Here is a 19469-nt window from a genome sequence, read left to right as displayed (position 1 = left end):
ATAGTAATATCAAAGATCCCTGATCACAGATCATCATCACAAAAGTGATAATGAAAAAGTTTGAAATACTGCAAGAATTACCAAGATGTGACATAGAGACAGTATGTGAACACATGGTGTTGGAAAAATGGCACTGATGGATTTGCTCAATGCAGAGTTGCCACAAACCTTCACTTTGTAAAAAACGCAGTAAATGCCAAATGCAATAAAGCAAAGCTCAATAAAACAGGGTAAGCCTGTATCTAAGCTTCTTTATTGAGAAGCAACTTTGGTTTCATAGTGATTCTTTTACAAAACTCAGAAAACCTTGGGATGAACTCAGTGGAGCTGGCAGATGTTTCTGATCCTAGATCCAAGTGTTTCCACTTTAAGCAGAAAGAAGCAATCCTCCAAACACCGATATAAGGCACACAGGCACTATCGAGAGGGGAAGCACTTTTTTGTTGTTCATTTATGACTGACTCTGTGACCCCATTTGGGATTTTCTTGGCAAAGATACTGGAGTGATTAGCCATTTCCTTCCCCATCTCATTTTACAGATGAGGAAACTAAAGCGAACAGGGTTAAGTGACTACTTGCCCAGGGTCACACAGCTATTAAGTGTGTAAGGCTGGATTTGAACTCAGGCTTCCTGATGCTAGACCTGGCACTCTATCCAATGGGCCATAGATAGCTTCCCATTATCACCTTACTAAAATGCAGTAGATGTGGTAGATCAGGACAGTACCTTAAAATCACCAATTCATCATAAGCAGAAAAGTAAGCCAAACTGAAAGATGAGATATCCTGAGGAGAACAGAATTTGCCTGGGGAAAAGGGCAGAGTAACCTTGTACATCTGAGAGCATTAGCTTGAACAGAAAGATATGAGCAAGAGAATATGAAGATGTCAACTGGTTATGGTGGTCCTACTTAATTCAATGGATAAGAAGTAATTAAAGGAACATGTAGGGTAGAAAAAAGCACTAATTTGTGTAGAGTGACCATTCTACAAATTGAATCCCAACAGCTAAATAAAGAGAGATCCTGGAATGTGAAGAAAATAATGGCTAACCTTTATATAGTGCACCAACATTTGCTGTAAATATGTTACCTCATTTGATTCTCACTGCAAGCCTGGATCATTTTATAGATGATGCAACTGAGGCTGAGAGTGATTAAGTGACTTCCCCATTGTTACACAGCTAGTGTCTAAGGTAAGATCTGAGCTTAGGTTTTCCCGACTCCAAATCTAATACTATTCTACTATACCAAATCTTGGAAACCTGATTATTTTCTGTCCTTAAGCTAGAGAGACATGGTTTGAACACAACTGAAAATATGAAAAAATTATGAAATGTAAATTGTGGCTCTGAGGCAACCAGAAATCCCTGAAAAAGGACATAGACTCATCGATATGTGTATTCAAATTCACAGGTTGAGAAGAAACATGCAGGAATTCAACAAGAAATTTGGAAAAGATGACTAAGTTCTTTAACCTCTATTATGGCTATGTTAAGTTTGTTTGGGATGGGGGTGGGAAAGATGAAGACATACATGTCTAGACAAACGTGCCTCTGAATCCATTTAAATGAGTATCCATGGATTTATTAGGGACTGATATGGTTTAGGGAAAAAAGCACTATGTCTTTCTCTAGGAGTTTCAAAGTAGAAGAAAAGTTCATGTATTAGCTTTGAATTCTGTATGTATAAGGAAGCAAAGGTGAGTTTCAGTGAAAACAAGAGGCCTTCACAAAATTCCTGCCATTTGGAACACAAAACAGGTGGTTTCAAATCAATAGTCAATGAAATGGAAATCAGAAAACTGTTTTTAGAGCATAAAGTTTAGTTGATTTGGCATCTCTTCCTTGGGCAGTAGAGCCATACAAGTATGATTCCTGGGACAAATTTATTTTGGAACGAAGTAGGAAATATAATAGTGCAGAAGATAGCAGTGGAAGAGGGAGGTCACAGAAGAGAGTCAAGGGAGAGTAGCCTGCCCCCTGGGTTCTAGTTTTAATGTGCCTCTCTAGAGGACAAAGTTCCATTTACCCAATGCTAGCTCTGCCTCTGTTGTCTTACACAGAATAAGTCTGGGTACCTAAATTAATTGTCAGGGCCCAAGTAAAGAGAATGGGTCAGAATGAGTTGGCTTATGCAAAATAATTTCCTTCCATACAAAGAATTAAGAAATTTTTGAATATTGCTTTCAAGATTGCTTGGTAAAAGTTGTACTTTCAAAACTTCCATTATTTTGCTTAAATATGGATTTGGTGGATTAAATGTGGATGTTGGGATGGAAACTGAGTTCTCACATGATTTAAAAGATATTTCATCATTTTGAGAATTAACACTGGTAATAAAAGCATACTGGATTAACTACCATTGAAAGGGAAAGATAATCCCATACACATTGAAGTGGTACATAATTTGACTGGCAGATTTCTGGATGAATGAGATTATGAGACAGCAGCAGCTAGTAATGTGAACACTTGCAACCTTAATGCAATGGAATTTACTGAAGGGATGAACTGAGGAATACCCAGGACAACTTGGAGTGCATGTTGGAGGATGCAGTTGCTCCTTACTGGTGGATTATTGATCATCTATAAATATACTGATTGGGCCAAACCAGAGACAAGTGGATGAACCTCTCAGATGGACTAAAGCAAAATGTGTTTTCCAGTAATAAGTGGAAGAGCTCTTTTTCAGGTAACAAGTGGAGAGTATCCAAAGCTACTTTTAACCTAGAGTAGTACCTGTGCAATTCAATGCTGAAATAACTTTCTCACCCGACAAGGACTTCAGGGAGAGATAGTCTGAACACAAAAAATGGGAAAATAAGATAGGATAATGCTAAGAAGAATATTATTGTAATAGGTGAGAACATTCAAACATGACCATCAAGAAATTCTACCCAACGGACAGGAGAAAGAAGAAGGATCATCCCTATGGAGATATTAATAGACTGGAGGTAGGCCTTCAACTCAGGTAGGTGGGAAGCTCCTACTCATAAGATAGCATCCCTACTCATAACAGCTCTGAGAGAATTTGCCTCTGGCTAAAAAGTGTTGTCATTAATCCTGTGAAAGCCACATAGGAAATACAGTAATATAGACGTAAGAATGTACAATCAGGGGGAGCTAGATGGCGCAGTGAACAGAGCACCGGCCCTGGAGTCAGGAAGACCTGAGTTGAAATCTGGCCTCAGATATTTAACATTTACTAGCCATGTGACCTTGGGCAAGTCACTTAACCCCAACTGTCCTGCCTTCCCCCCTCCAAAAAAAAAAAAAGATTGTACAGTCAGGTGGATAGCTAGCTGTACATTTCCAAAGGAAAGAGGGAACTAGCCCTTAGATGGTTACACAGGTTTACAATAGGTGTAACAGTTCTGCATAGTACATGAACTATATTGGTGGCCAAATTTAATAGAGGACTAAGAGAAAGAGGTTTTTTAATGTTTGAAGTCACCTCAAAATGACCCCAAATCCCCAAATTCCTTTTGGTTCCTGGTCAAGTTAAAGCTAGGCAGGCCTCAGGTCTAAGTGTACATCAATTATAATGGTCTGATTGACCACACCCAGATGGACCTTCACCTAGATAATAACATTAAATGTTGGTGTTCCCCCAAAAGTGTGTGCTAGGTGGTCTTCTCACTATATTATTTCACTTGGCAAGCTCATCAGCTCCCATACATTAATTATCATCTCTAGCTACATGACTCAAAATTCACTTGTCTAGCCCTGACATCCTGAACTGGATGTCTAATAAACATCTTCAGCTCCACGTGTCCAAAACTGAACTCGTTATTTTATTCCCCCAAACCTTCCCCATTTCCTAAATTCCCACTCACAATAATGTGAATGGTACCACTACCTTCTCCGTCACCTTGGCTGACACCAGGTGTCATCCTCAACCCCTCATTCTCTCTTACCCCTCATATACAAGAAGTTATCAAGTACTGCCATTTTTACATTCACAAAATCTCTTACATATGACCCTACTGTCTGTCACTGACAGCACCCTACTTCAGATCCTTATTACCTCACACTGGAACTAGTGAAAAAAAAAAAACTACTGTTTGGTCTGCTTGTCTCAAGTCCTTTTCTCCACTTCAGTCTCACTCCAATTCATCTTATACTGAGCTGTCAAACTGATCTTTCTAATGCACAAATGTGACCATGTCACGCCCCCCCTCCCAATCAACTCCCTATTGCTTCCAGGATCAAATATTAAAAACTTCTGGCTTTTAAAGTCCTCCATAACATAGCATAGACCCCACTCCCTATCCCCTAATACCTTTCTAGCCATCTTACACATTCCACCCTTTCACAAACTACAATTCACTGTCACGGGCTTCCCTGCTGGAGGCAAGTAGAGTCCTGTCCTTGCAGAGGACACTCCATCTATCTTCCAATTAGGCAAATTTTCCTTGGCTGTTTCCCATGTCTGAAATTCTCTCCCTCCTCATCTATATCTCATAGGTCCTCTGGCTTTGAGTCTCAGCTAAAATCTCACCTTCTGGAAGAAGCCATTCTTAATCTACCTATCATAATGATATACCTTCCCTTTGTTAATTATCTGCAACTCCTCTTGTATATAGCTTGTTTGTACATAGCTGTTTACTTGTCTCCCCCATTAGACTGTGAGCTCCTTGAAAGCAGGGACTGACTGCTGTCTTTCTTTATATCTCCAGTGCTCAGAACAGTTCCTGGAATATAATATATATTTAATAAATAACAGCTGACTGACTGATGGTAAGTAATCAACTAACTGGAAAGATTAAGCCTGACATTCTCTGGAAAGGCATACTTGATTATTAAATTAAGTACAGGTTAACCTTACCGGAACATGTTAGAGCAAAATTTTGATCATCTCCTAGAGATTTTTTCATTTTTGCAGCTTCGTGTGAATATCCTGAAGGATCTTCTCTTTTAGAATCTGAAAACTTAATATTAATAACACAAGTTAAAGCAAATTTAAATAAAATAATTTACATTGTAAAACAACTGTTTGTTGGATAGCTAAAGAACAAATAAGTTTTCCAAAGTCTGTAAGCCATTACTAACATTTCCAAATTTTTTGTGGTAATTTTGAAAAGGCAACTAGCTATTCCTCCATTTATGCCTGCCATTCTTATTTCCGATGGCTTCATTACTGGTATATTCCCAGGCTACCTGAGAAATAAACTGAGAAAGGAAAAGCCATAAAACTGATAGCTGGACACACAGGATACCTAAATAAAATTAAGTTTTTTTCTTTTTAACTTGAGAGCATCTAGAAATCACTACTTTGAATGCTTGAAGTTTTCTAACATCTAACAAAATGGATCTTTGGTTCTTCTTAAACTGAACATGTTATATATCTGGACAAAAACAACAAAAAGTGAGTTTTTTCTATCAGATCTATGGGGGTGAAAATTATAGTGTTTTTGTGCTTATTTCAAATATGGTTTCAGAGTTTGCCTATCATCTAACACTTTCATGGGGGGATAACAGTGTTATATATATATTTTTTAAATCTTATTTTCTTCTAAACAAAAGTGTGCCTAACTTACCCAAGATGTGATTACTGCTGATTTCCTGTTCTATTCTACCTGCACAACATCCCTCTTGAGCATCTAAGTGTTAGCCAGCACATGTGGACTCTATCTGATATCACTTTTCCGTTGTGGAGCACTTCCCCCCTCTATATTTCCACATTAGTTACATGGTGACAGAAGAAAAATAATACAAGGAAAAAAAAAACACACACACACACACAAAGTGAAAATAGAATGCTTTGATCTGCATTCAGATTCTATCAGTTCTTTCTCTGGATGTGGACAGCATTTTCCATCATGGGTCTGTCTTGGATCATTATATTGCTGAGAAAAGCAGCTAAGTCAATCATAGTTGATCACTGCACAGTGTTACTATTAATGTGTACAATGTTTTCCTGGTTCTGCTCATTTCACTTTACATCAGTTCACATAAGTCTTTCCAGGTTTTTCTGAAGTCTGCCTGCTCATCATTTCTTATAGCACGACAGTATGCCATTACATTCATATACTACAATTTGTTGGGTCATTCCCCAACTGACAGGCATCCCCTTCATTTCCAATTCTTTGCCACCATAAAGAGCTGCTAGAAATATTTTTGTACATATGGGTCCTTTTCCATTTTTTATGATTTCTTTGGGATACAGACCTAGTAGTGGTATTGCTAGGTCAAAGGGTATGCAGTTTGATTGTCCCTTCAGCATAGTTCCAAATTTCTCTCCAGAATTATTAGAACAGTTCAAAGCTCCACCAAAAGTACATTTGGGTCCCAATTTTCCCACATCTTCTGTGAAACACTCTTGATGAGAGCATTTCCCACTGGTTATAACACCTAGGTTTTCCTGATAAATGTGAATCCAAGAAATAGCTTCTAAGTGAATTGTTATATCCCATAACTTTCTTAGACATTGAGAAGATCACTGGCAATTTCTTAGTTCATCTTCTCACTTGTAGTTTACCAGAAAGTTTTTTGGTCACTTTTTAAAAATGATTTCCATGCAGTTACTTCAACTCCAGGTGTCATTTTTTTCAAAACATTCATCTTTCATCATTTGGAGATTCACAAATATTCCTTTTGTGATTTTAATCTCATTAATTCTTAGAAATTTATTTTTCAAAGAAAACCTGCACAATTTCAATGCATCATATTGACAAAAATTTATTTCCATATTACTGTATAATAGCAGTAAGAAAATACTTTCAGTACTAACCAGTGGTTGATCATATTTTTCTTCTACAATCATTTCTTTCCTTTGGGGTCAATATCTCTAAACATCCTAGTTTTGCTGTTTCTTCTATCCCATTCATGTGTAAAGCAACAATATTTAGTATGTCCAAGACATAACCCTAGTCAAAGAGCAAGCAAGCACTGCCAGATCCCTCAAAGACATAAAAAGAATATTTGTCATTCTTAATGCTTCTCAAGAAAAATTTCTTTTGGTTCTCCTCTTGCAGAAGAGTCCATCCTTTAAATCTAGAAACCAAAAATTCACCATGATTTTTGGATAAAGTAAAACCGAGAATAAGGTCATTTATGTCATTCTTAAATGAGGCTCTGAGGATGCAAAGGTTATTTCAAATAACAATATCACCTTCTACCCTACTATGCTAAGCCTCATTGCCATAATCTGAATCATCAGGTTCTTCTTCATTCAAATTCCAAGTTCTTTTAGAAGTAATTCTTCACTATGTAAGACAAATCTTATAGCTGATGATTTGAATATTATATAGTATGTTTAGATTTGAAGGCATCTGTAACACATATATTAAGCAAAAACAGCAATCTGCTGAGCGCTCAATTTGTTGTCTCCAAATTACAGGGACTGCACAGGAACATGAGCCAGTTTCTATCGGTCAGTAGTCTAACACAGGGGAGAGGGGTCCAAGCCTTATTCTGATCACCTACTTTACAATCAAAATAGAGTCCATATGCTTAACTAAAGAAGAAAAGTTTTTGATCCTGAGATTAAAAGTGAGTTTACCACATACAAACAGCCTTTTTCCAGATGATACAAGGGGGTACCGAAAAATTTAAGTATTGCAAACCAAGTAATACAAAGACCAAAATACTTGGAAAAAAAGGAACTGAAAAAATATAATGGAAATGCAAATTTAAAGATCTTTCCTGCCCCTAGGACCTTTGATAGGCTTAAGAGACTCTGAGAACCTTCCTTGACTTGAAAATATACTCTGCCTCTTAATAGGCTGAATGTGGGCACATGGAGCCTGTGGCAGGAGGCTTGGTTTTCAAGAATGCCCACACCTTGATGCTGTGTGATTGGGCAGTGGGTCAAGAGGGTGGTTACATTCTCTGACCCAGGAGAAGGCTATATAATCCCTGATGTGAGGCTTTGCTTTGGGGCTCACTTTGAGAAGTGTTCTGTGATTTGATCAGATGAGACTCTGGAAAGCCATTGTTGAGAGTCCCCCCAGCTTTGAAAAACCCAGATGTTGATTTGGTAATGTAATGTAATGTAATGTAATGACAATTTGGAAACCTGTCTACTTGATCTGTTTCTCTGTTTTGGTAATTCTGTCTGTATACTCTGAAGTTCGGGGTGCTGACCTTTTTCCCCTGAACTAGGTAAACGATATATATGTGACTGATTAAAGTAAGCTTGTTAACCAATTTTGAGTTGCTTTCCTTTAGCAAAGCAGATCTAAGAACCTGTGTTGGCAGCCACCCTGGGGACACTGAAGTGCTTGTTGCCACAAATGTTTACCAAATGATACCTGACACAGAACAAATAGAACATTCTACTACTTACTAACAGATTTCTTGCATGCCTGAATATGCGTAAATATGTTCCAGTATGCCCGACAGTTGCCAGGCAGCAAAGAACCTGGGGCCTCTCAGAACATGCAAAAAACAAACCACCTACAAAACTGTTACTACAGCTCTTTCCAACTTCCCTACCCCCCCACCCCCTGCATCCCACCAAACCAAACTTTATCACTGATTTATACTGCAAAATTATACATCAAGATTCATGTCAACCAATAACGGTGGGCAATAGAGAATTGTTTGTATTTTTTTTTAGTTTAACATCAAAAACATTTGCAATATGGTTTCTTAATCTGGATTCAGTGAACTTGGTTTTTATTTTTAAAATCTGATAAATGCATTTCAGTATAACTGGCTTCCTTTGTAATACTATGTATTTTAATTCATGCATTTAAAAATATAAATATGGATTTCATGACTGCCAAGAGGACCATGACACAAAAAAGGTAATTAATTTCTAGTCCAAAACATTAGAAATTTCTACGTGAAAAATATATGTTGAACAGTTTATTTAAAAAGTAAAAAATGAAATTCTACTGAAAGCAAGAATCTTATTATGTAAGTGATTCAATTAATTTTGGTTTGCAATATAGTAGAATGCCATCAAAATCCATCTACTTACATATATTCATTCCACGGATGAAATCATGGCTCCATGTATTTGCATGTACATGTATACAAACAATTATGTGTGAGTATATGTATATATATATATATGTAGACATATATGTATGTACTTTTTCAGTGAAGAAATATGTGTAAAATAAGATGCCTTTACTAATTCCCCTCCTTCTAAAAGAGCACAAGGGTCAGAAAATGTCACCCTCTAAAAATGGCAAAAAATGATACTAATCAATTTAATAAGTAACCCATTCTAAGAGATGTTTCATAAATAGGTTGTCAATGAAACTAATTATTCACAAATGAAAATTAAACATAGAAACCAATATTCTCTGAGGAAAAAAAAATGAAAATTTCCCAGAGAGAGCACTCTGGTATCTCTCCCCAAAATTTATCTTGATTATAAAAATTTGGACATGCACTTAATTTACTAGTAAAAAAAAAAATGATGGTTTGGGTTTTTTTTTTCTTTTTTTTTTTAATTTTTGCTTTTTGGAGGGCAATTGGGGTTAAGTGACTTGCCCAAGGTCACAGGGCTAGTTTTTGTGTTAAGTGTCTGAGGCCAGATCTGAACTCAGGTCCTCCTGACTCCAGGGCCAGTGCTCTATTCACTGCGCCACCTAGCCACCCTCGTGATGGTCTTTTTTTTTAACATTAAATATGTTGTAAGTACCTGTTTATTTCTCTTTCTTTCTTCCTCTTGCTCATATTCTTCTTTTGATTTTCTGGAACATAAACATCACCAAAAAGACAATTTTTTAAGCAGAAAGTAAAGATATAAGTTGTCTATTCTAGCAATATGAATAACTATTTACTGATCAATGAATAAATTCCCTTTTCCAAAACTAGCTTCATTTTGATTCCATCATATTAAGTTGGATGAAATTCTCAGAGTAGCAGATATAGAATAAATTTAAGGAAAAGTTTCCTAATCATTAGAACTGTTCAGAAATGACACGGATTCCCTTGAAAGGTCCTAAGTTTCCTAAGTATCCAAATAAAGGCTTGGATGACCACTAACTGGTGATGCTGCAGAAGGACAATGGCTGAGGGAGAGGATCTCTGAATTCCCTTTCGCCTCCAGAATTCTGATTGTGTGGAGACACACTCAATTACTCTACTCTTAGGCATAAATGTGAATGTCAATTAAAGAGTAATATTCCCCAGTGGGAGTAAATATTCCAGCAAATTGCAACTTCCTTGAGGCAAAGGCTCTTTCAGTATTTATCTTTGTATTCCCTCATGCTGATCATAAGGCACTGAACTTAGTAGTTAGTTAATAAATGTTTACCCAACCAAACTGACTTGAATTGACTACAGATGGAAATCATCCTTCTTGACAAAATCTACCTGCCTCTTCCTTCACCTATGTCATTAGCCACTGGAATCCATAAAGGACAAGTTACACCAACATGACCAAGTTCCAAGAGACCCCCAAAATTCTTTTTTTCTTTTTTTTTATTTAGAATTTTATTTTCCTCCAGTTACATGTAAAAACAATTTTAACATTCATTTTTAAATCTTTGAGTTCCAAATTCTTTCCTTTCCTCCCTCCCCACCCCCACCCCCATTTAGAAGGTAAGCAATTCAATACAGGTTATTCATGCGTAGTCATGCAAAACACTTCCGTAATAGTCATGTTGCAAAAGACTGTTTCCCTCCATCCTATCCCTCCCCCGTTTATTCTATTCTATCTCTCCTTTCACCCTCTCCCCCAATCTGCCTCCCTTCCATCACTTCCCCTCTTTTTATCCCCTTACCCCCTAGGCAGGGCAAGACACCCAACTGAGTGAGTTTGCTATTCCCTCTTTGAACCAATTCTGGTAAGAGTAAGTTTCACTCACTGCCTCTCACCTCCCCCCTTCTTCCTCTGTAGAAGCTTTTTTTTTTATTTATGTGAGATAACTTGTCCCACTTCTACCTCTCCCTTTCTTCCAATACATTCCTCTCTCACCCCTTTATTTTAGTTCTTAAATATCATTCCTTCATATTCAGCTCATACCGGTGCCCTCTTATCTATGCTTATTAATATTTATTTATTATTATTATTTATTTATTAGTATTATTACTCCTCCTAACTACCCTAATAATGAGAAAGGTCTTATGATGAGCTATAAATATCTTTCTACGTAGGAGGGCAAAAAGTTTAACTTTAATACATCCCTTATGATTTCTCTTTCCTGTTTACCTTTTCATGTTTCTCTTTAGTCTTGTATTTGAAAGTCAAATTTTCTATTTAGCTCTGGTCTTTTCCCAAGAATGCATGAAATTCCTCTATCTCAATGAAAATCCATTTATTTCCCCTCATGAATTATTACTCAGTTTTGCTGGGCAGAAGTGAGCATGAGCGGGCTGGGGGAACTTGCTTGTGAAGAGGCCTAAAAGAATGTTTGTGATGTCAGCACTCTGATCTGTGTTAATTTCTCACACAGAACTGTCTGTTGGTCTCTGTTAATTTCTCAGACAGAAGCCCTGTCTGTTGGTCTGTGTTAATTTCTCAGACATAAGTCCTATCTGTTGATCTGTGTTAATTTCTCAGACAGAAGCCCATCTGTTGGTCTTTATGAGTGAATTGAACTGAAGAGGGAAGATCCACCCACGGGAAGGAGGCTTAGCTTATGCCCCTTTTAAATGAATTGAGATGGTGGTGCTGGTAATATGTATAAATATTGTTGTAGCCCTGTTAAGCTTTGTTTTCCTAGAAACAGAAGCTATGGACAGGAACCCCTGGAGTCTGTTGTCAGGCAGGGAGTTGGAGTGGAGCAATTCTCCTGAGGTGAGATTCGAGTAGGAGGAGACAGCTGCCTAAGTGTGAATCCAGATGAGAGTCAGGATCAGTCAGTTCACAGAGGAAGAGCCATGGAGTTTGGAAGTCAGCCTTGAGTCAAGAGAAGAGGGAATTTTACTTGGACTCTGTGTACTGACTGAGGAGAGTGTGACTTACTGTGACCTAGGGGTGGTTGGTGTTTGTATTTTCTGTTATCCTTTAAGGATATGTTGTGCTAGGAGAGACCCTAGCCTGGGATCCCCTGATTTTAGGGATGCAATAATATATACTGTGTAATGTGTTGTGCTGGAGATCCTGGCCTGGGACCCCCTAATTGTGTTAACAAGTATTTTGGGAAATGTTACTGAATGTAATGATATATCTATGTGTTATATGATATAGAGCGTTATATATAATCTGACATGTTTTGCTTAAGGATGTTATGTTATGCTTTACTTTATCGCTGAATAGAGTTCATTAAACTATGCTATCAGATCTTTAAAATTATTCACAGTAGCAGTCTTCAGGTGTGCTGCTGTGATTGATGTTACATATTTTACCCTCTAGTTCTAGAATATCAGGGCAGTTTTCCTTGATAATTTCTTTTTTTTTTTTTAAAGCAATCAGGGTTAAATAACTTGCTCAAGGTTACACGGCCAGGTGTTTCTGGGTGGGTGCTAAGTGTCTGAGCCCGGATTCGATCCCCAGGTCATCCCGACACTGGAGCCGGTGCTCTTACTCACTATGCTACCTGGCCGCCCTGATAATTTCTTGAAAGATGATATTTAGGCTCTTTTTTTGATCTTGGCTTTCAGATAGTTCAATAATTTTTAAATTCTCTCTCCTGGATCTATTTTCCAGGTCAGTTGTTTTCCTGATGAGATAATTCACACTGTCTTCTATTTTGTTTTCATTCTTGTGGCTTTGTTTTATAATTTCTTGATTTTTCATGATGTCATTAGCTTCCATTTGCTCCATTCTAATTTTTTAAAGAATTAATTTCTTCAGTGAGCTTTTATACCTCCTTTTCCCTTTGGCCAATTCTGCTTTTTAAGGCATTTTTCTCCTCCCTGGCTTTTTGGACCTCTTTTGCCATTTGGTCTAGTTTATTTTTTAAGGTGTTATTTTCTTCAGTATTTTTTGGGTCTCCTTTATCAAGCTGTTGACTTGTTTTTCATGATTTTCTGTATCGCTCTCATTTCTCTTCCAAATTTTTCCTCTTCTCTTATCTGATTTTCAAAATCCTTTTTGAGCTCTTTTGTGGCCTGAGACCAATTCACATTTTTTTGGGAGGCTTTGGATATAGGAACTTTTGACTTTTCTTCTGAGTGTGTGTTTTGATCTTCCTTGTCACTAAAGTAAGTTTCTATAGTCTGAGTTTTTTCCCATTGTTTGCTCATTTCCCCCCAGTCTATTAACTGACTTTTTAACATTGTTAAGTTGGGGCTCTGCTTCCACTGTGGATGGTAAACCATCCCAAGTTTTAGGGGTTTTGTGTGGCTGTTTTCAGAGATGCTTCTAGGGACCTGTAAGTTTTCAGTTCTTCTCAGGTGATATGATCTAAGAAGAGGTGTTTACTCCTCTCCTAGCCTATGGTCTGTTCTGAGTGACCACAACTACTCTTTTTTGCTCTGGGACTGTGAGAAGGGTCCCTTCTCCACTGCTGTGTAAGCTCTGTTATGCTAGTGCTCCTCCTTGCCCCAGGGTCAGCCCCCGAGGACTGTGACCCAGATCCAAATACAGGCAAAGCAACAGAATCCTGCCTCATTGCTAGCAATGAGACTCCTGTAATCTTCTGATCAGTTGCTTGATTCTCTTATCATCTGTGGGCCAAGAGCTCCAGAAGCAGCTGCTGCCACTTATTCAGTCACTCCCAAGGCCCACTCCTGATTTGCTGGGGCCAAGGCTGTGCTGGTGTGGCCTGCGCTGGACTGTGCTCCTCTCTCAGCCTGGTCCAACAGACCTTTCCTGTCAACTTTCCAGGTTGTCTTGTGCTGGAAATTTGTTTCATTCTGTCTTTTTGTGGGTTCTGCTGCTCTAGAGTTTGTTTAGTCATTTTTTTTAAAGCAATCGGGGCTAAGTAACTTGCTCAAGGTTACACAGCCACTTATTTCTGGGTGTGGTGCTAAGTATCTGAGCCCGGATTCGATCCCCAGGTCATCTCGACACTGGAGCCGGTGCTCTTTACTTGCTGAGCCACTTGGCCGCTCCTGTTTAGTCATTTTTAAAAGATATTTGGAGGGATTTAAGTGAGAGCTCAGGACAGTCCCTGCCTTTGCTCTGCCATCTTGGCTCCACTCCAACCCCCAAAATTCTAGAGTCAGAAGGGATATAAGTGGCCCTTCTCAAAAAAAGAATACAAATAATAACATACTTAACAAATAGTCATTGAGTCCTTGACTGAAGATTTCCACGGAAAAGTAACCTACCAACTTCAAGAAGCAACCCATTCTACTCCTGGACAACTCAAATAATTAAGAAAATTTTCCTAAACCACACCTAAATTTACTTCTTTTAAATTTCCATACAGTGTTCCTGGTTTTGCTCTCTGGGACCAAACAGAACAAGTCTAATCCATCAAATAATAATAATAATAGCTAGCATTTATAAAGCATCTACTATGTACCAGGAACTACGATAAGCACTTTACAAACATTATCTCATTTTATCTTTACAACAACTCTTGAGGTAGGTACCATTATTAACCCCATTTTATACTTGAGGAAAATGAAGCAGAGATTAAGTGATTTCCTTAAAGTCAAATAGCTAATAAGTATCTGAGGGCTGATTGGCAACTCAGGTCTTCCTGATGCTAGGTCTAACATTCTTTCTCAGCTGCTTCCAGAATCCTGGAGTTGGAAGGGAACTCAGAGAACATACAGCACAACTATTATCTTTGTGAAATATCCCCAGTTAGTGATCATCCAGCCTTCACTTGGACACTTATAATGACAGATGACAGATAATTTAATAAAGCTATGATTTTCACTACTCCCGCCCTTCTTGAATCTTCTCTCATGAAGTACATTATATACACATAAACACACACATACATATATACACATACATCAAACTACAATTCTTTAAGTAATAAAATGATTAAAGAAAAATACCTAAGAACTTCCCTAAGGATTTTCATTTCTTCTTGTTCAAGTTCACTGACCATATCAGAACCATCCGTTAAACAGTCAGGCAATACACCTATCAAATTAAAAAGAGAAGAAGGTAAAGAATAAGAATTACATTTAAAACATTCATTTGTCAATATTCTAGTCCATCATGAAATACAAATTTGTAGTCAAAGTCTAAAATACTTTGTAAGCTATCATCTTTTTTTAAGATTATGAAGTAGCTTTACTGCAGCAACATTAAATTACAGTCATTTTCAAGCTATGCAAAAACACAACTTAAAAATCAATCACTCAATGAGCATTTCAAAAGCATTTGCTTTAATTCTAGGTACAAATACAAATGAGATACAAATACAAAGAATTATACAATCCCTACTTTCAGGAAGCTTATACTTATTTATTTCACCTATAACAGCAGAGGCATTTATGATGAATAGTGTACTTAGCCAATATCACAATTTTCTATCTATTCTCTTTATTTCTCTCATGTGTTAAGAGAGGATTTTGGATTTCCTCTGATTTAATTTTTATTATTGTCAACTTCCACAATATTACAACAGCTGGCCCATATAAACTACATCCTCAAGTCCTAAAGGAATTGGCAAATGTGAGTACTGATACATGTGAGTACATGATCCAAAGGTCATGGAAAAAGAGGGGTATCACAAGAATGGAGAAGAGCAAATGTCCCAATGTTCAAAAAAACTAGCAGAATCTACCGACTATAGGCCAATGACATTAACTTCAAATCTTTGAAAATTCTAAAATGGAGCATTAAAGAGATGGTGGGTAAACATCTAGAAAAGGAAGCAGTGATTAAAAAGATCCACCTTGGTTTTATCAAGAATGGATCTTATTAGGCTAACCCAATTTCCTCTTTTGACAGAATTATTAAGTAGATGAAGAGAGAATTATAGATTAGTTGGACTGCATATGATCTTAGCCAGAAGGAGCCAAGAAGTAACATATTCTTATCTGGTTGGAAAGCATAACTCAAAGAATGGCTGCAGATATTAATGTAGCAGGTCTCCAGTGGAATTTTTATTGATGACTTGGATTAAGGTACAGATAAATGTATACTCATCAAATCTGCAGAAATGAAGTTGGGAGGGATAACTAACATGCTGGGTGACAGAGTCAGGATCCAAAAAGATTTTGTCAGTTTAGACCACTGGGCCAAATATAATAAGATGAGTAGAAAGTCTTGTATTTGGGAAATTAACTTCACAGGCATATTAAAACAGGGAGGCATGCTTAGTGTGTCAAATAATTAATTTAATCCCTATTTTATTCCAATCAGTATTATTCAGTTTAGTGTAATTCCATAGGGGTAGTGATTATTTGTTATGCTTGTCTATAAATATACATTTCATATCTTATATTTAGAGATAGTTAGATAAGGTTAGACAGATTATTTTTTTTTTGCCTTTTGGAGGGCAACTGGGGTTCAGTAACTTGCCCAAGGTTACACAGCTAGCATTTTTGTGTGGGTGTTAAGTGTCTAAGGCCAGAACCGAACTCAGGTCCTCCTGACTCTGGGGCAAGCGCTTTACTAAGTGAGCCACCTAGGCGCCTCGACAGATTATTTCTTATATGAGGCCCCAAAACTTTCAACTATGGGTTATAAGTTCACTTGCTTAATCACAGTAAACTAACCAGAGAACCTCCAACCTTTTCCCCTAACAAGTAAGTATTCAAACCCAGTGTGGCCAAGATGTCCTAATGATATAGAGAGACCCCAGCTTCTTTTTGTCCCTCTGCTCTTTCATCATCTCCATTGCCCAACATGGGAAAACAGCCAAGAACACTTGACCAATGTGTGACCCTTGCCTTGCCTATCAGCCATGCCCATTTTTCAGTCCATTGTAGATGCTTCCCATCAGCCCAAGACTGGACTGCAAGTTCTCCTGGAGGGTCAAAGTATCGGTCTGTTAACAAATAAGATCCTGTATTTTACTCTGCATCATCTGTATTATTTCTGTATCATCTTGCCAAATACTATAAAACCAAAGCCCTGGAGAAAAAGGTCATCCCAGATAGTGAGGAAGATATGAGATCCAATTTGTTAAAGAGGGTCAGGTCCCTTTAATAAACTGCTACTGGCTCAGGGCTCTGTCTCGGTGGCTTTTATTGAAGATTGGGCATTTCTGGACCCACAGTAGATAACATTTATTCTGTAAAAGTTCAGAGGGGTTTTGGTGGAATACAAGCTCAAGATAATCAGTAATGTAACATGGACACCAAAAAGCCCACATAATCTTGGAATTCGATAGGAGCATAGTTTCCAGGAATAATGAAGTGACACTACACACTGTACACTACCCTTGTCAGATTTTATCTGGAATCCTGAGTTCAGTTCTGGTGCCACGATATATGAAGGATTTGAGAAAGAAAGTATTCACAGATGGGGGGGCGCCTAGTGGTACAGTGAATAGAGCACCAGCCCTGGAGTCATGAGGACCTGAGTTTAAATCCGGCCTCAGACACTTAACACAAAAACTAGCCATGTGACCTTGGGCAAGTTACTTAACCCCAACTGCCCTCCAGAAAGCAAAAAAAAAAAAGTATTCACAGATGGATGCAATCAGAATAGAGAAGGACCTTGAAAACCTGAGGTTTTCAAATGAGGTTCAGCTGAAGGAACTGAGCATGTTTAATCTGAAGAAAAGAAGATTCCAAAGGGTCATTATATTTCTTTTCAAGTATCTGAAAGGCTATCATGTGGAAGAGAAATTAGACTTCTGTCTGGCCCCCAAAGGCAGAATCAGGAGCAACGGGTAGAAGCTACAAAGAGGCAAACTGAGGCTTAACATTGGGAAAAATATCCTAACAATTTGAGTTATCCAAAAATGGAAAGGGTTGCCTGGAGAGGTGGTGGGTTCCTCCTCCTTGGAAGCTTTTAAACAAAAGTTAGATGACAACTTGTTGAGTTATCGTGGGGCTTCCCTTTGTTTGCAGGTTAGATTAGATGACTAAGGAGGTCCCTTCCAACTCTCCAATTCTGTGATTCTAAGGGCTAGATCATGAAAATCTGAAAAACAACAGAATCATAACTGGAAAGAAGTTTATCACAAAATTTAAACATTATTATAGCTGTATGGTATTTCTCTGCTTCCTGACAATCTTTGTAAGAAGGATGATCCAGTGGGAAAATGAGGCTGTGCTGTCATAAAATATCTGGCTGTCAAAACATTATACAGGATCTATTTAGATCCAATCTCTTAACTTATGAGGAACTAAGTAATCAGTAAAGACCCTGATTTTTGTTCATCAAAGGACTCTTTCTTGAAGGCCCATTAACTTGTTATGAGAGAGGCTAGCATGGAAGTTTAGAAATCTATAATCTAAATTAAGGAAATGACTTAATTTCAAGTCATAAAACTGAATAATCTGTGTTAGAAACCAGGAGTTAAGTTTATATTGAAATTCAATTAAAATTTAAAGCTGCAGTTTTTATTTCATTTTTGAAAAATTTGGATTTCTGGTTTGAATTCCAAACATCTACATAATTTTAAACTATTTATTGTACTTCAAATATTCAACAAAAATAGGTTTTATTGGGGCAGCTAGGTGGCGCAGTGAATAGACCACTGGACCTGGAATCAGGAGGACCTGAGTTCAAATTCGGCCTCAGACACTTAACACAAAAACTAGCCATGTGACCTTGGGCAAGTCAATTAACCCCAACTGCCATACCTTCCCCCCTCCAAAAAAAAAAAATAGGTTTTATTAGTTAATATTTCAAATAGTCATAAAATAAGCAAATTCCCCAATCTGAGGGGTATATCTTTATGAGCCTTCAGAGAGGTGTTATATGGATTTATACAACAGAGGAAGGAGAAAAGAGGAAACATATGCCTCCCTTACCTAGGTGTAACACTAATTACATGGTTGTTTTCCAGAGCACAGAATACTGGTTTGTAGCTAGGGTGAGATCAGCTGGAAGCTAAATTCAATAACTTCTTAAACTGCTAAGAAAGAATTTGGGGAAGCTTTAAATGATGGCTAAGATTGCTGGCTCTGTAAGAAAAATTCTCCATTCAAGGTAATTTGAAGAAGGGTTAATCCACAAGGGAAACACAAGGGAAGGGTTATTTGTTTTCTGTTTTCTCTATGCAATTCTGCAAGGTGTTTCAGAGATGGGAGGTGAAAACAAATTACATATTCACATCTTGAATTCAGTATCAGAGAACAACTTGGGCCTTTCCCAATGAGTCCTTATGGCTGAGGTCCTGATACTTAACAGCACAAAAAGAGCATGACTTAATAGAAAGAATACTGATCTGGGGGTAAATGGGCTGGTGCCAAGCTTGCCTCCTTCAATGGGGGTCTGGGTCTTCTATGAGTCCTCTACAACCTGGAGTCCATCACTTAACCTCTCTGAGTTTCAATGTCCAAATCTATAAAAATGAAGGGGTTGTCTGACCAGCTTTTACCAGATTAATTTACCCACAAAACTTCTGCAATTCAGCAATGACACAAAAATGCTGGTCCAGAGCACCTGGAGATATGTCTTACTCCTGAGTCATTTCAGGGAAATTTTGGAACAGAAGAAATAATACCCATCTTCATATCCCCCCCTGCCCAAAACTGCTGTAAGAATTATTTTAATAACTAAATAATGTAATTTCATACGAAATATTTC

At 37.7% G+C, this 19469-nt stretch overlaps 1 protein-coding gene across 4 annotated transcripts in view; it reads right to left on the bottom strand.

The window, feature by feature from the left end:
- The window catches only part of CFAP36 (cilia and flagella associated protein 36), a 61418-nt gene that overhangs the window by 29793 nt on the left and 12156 nt on the right, over positions 1-19469 (bottom strand). For all 4 annotated transcript variants that reach the window (XM_069071751.1, XM_069071750.1, XM_069071754.1 and 1 more), the window contains 3 exons: positions 14807-14894; positions 9600-9651; positions 4827-4929 (listed from right to left, as the gene is read on the bottom strand). In XM_069071751.1, the coding sequence (XP_068927852.1) occupies positions 4827-4929; positions 9600-9651; positions 14807-14894 (243 nt within the window). The remainder of the gene's footprint in view (positions 1-4826; positions 4930-9599; positions 9652-14806; positions 14895-19469) is intronic.

Source organism: Petaurus breviceps, unplaced genomic scaffold, assembly GCF_028583685.1.
Source record: "Petaurus breviceps papuanus isolate PSGF00001 unplaced genomic scaffold, PetGlider_PUasm1.0 90842, whole genome shotgun sequence".
NCBI classification, from domain to species: domain Eukaryota; kingdom Metazoa; phylum Chordata; class Mammalia; order Diprotodontia; family Petauridae; genus Petaurus; species Petaurus breviceps.
The sequence above is the reverse complement of the archived record's forward strand: the minus strand, read 5'-3'. Positions and strand labels throughout refer to the sequence as shown.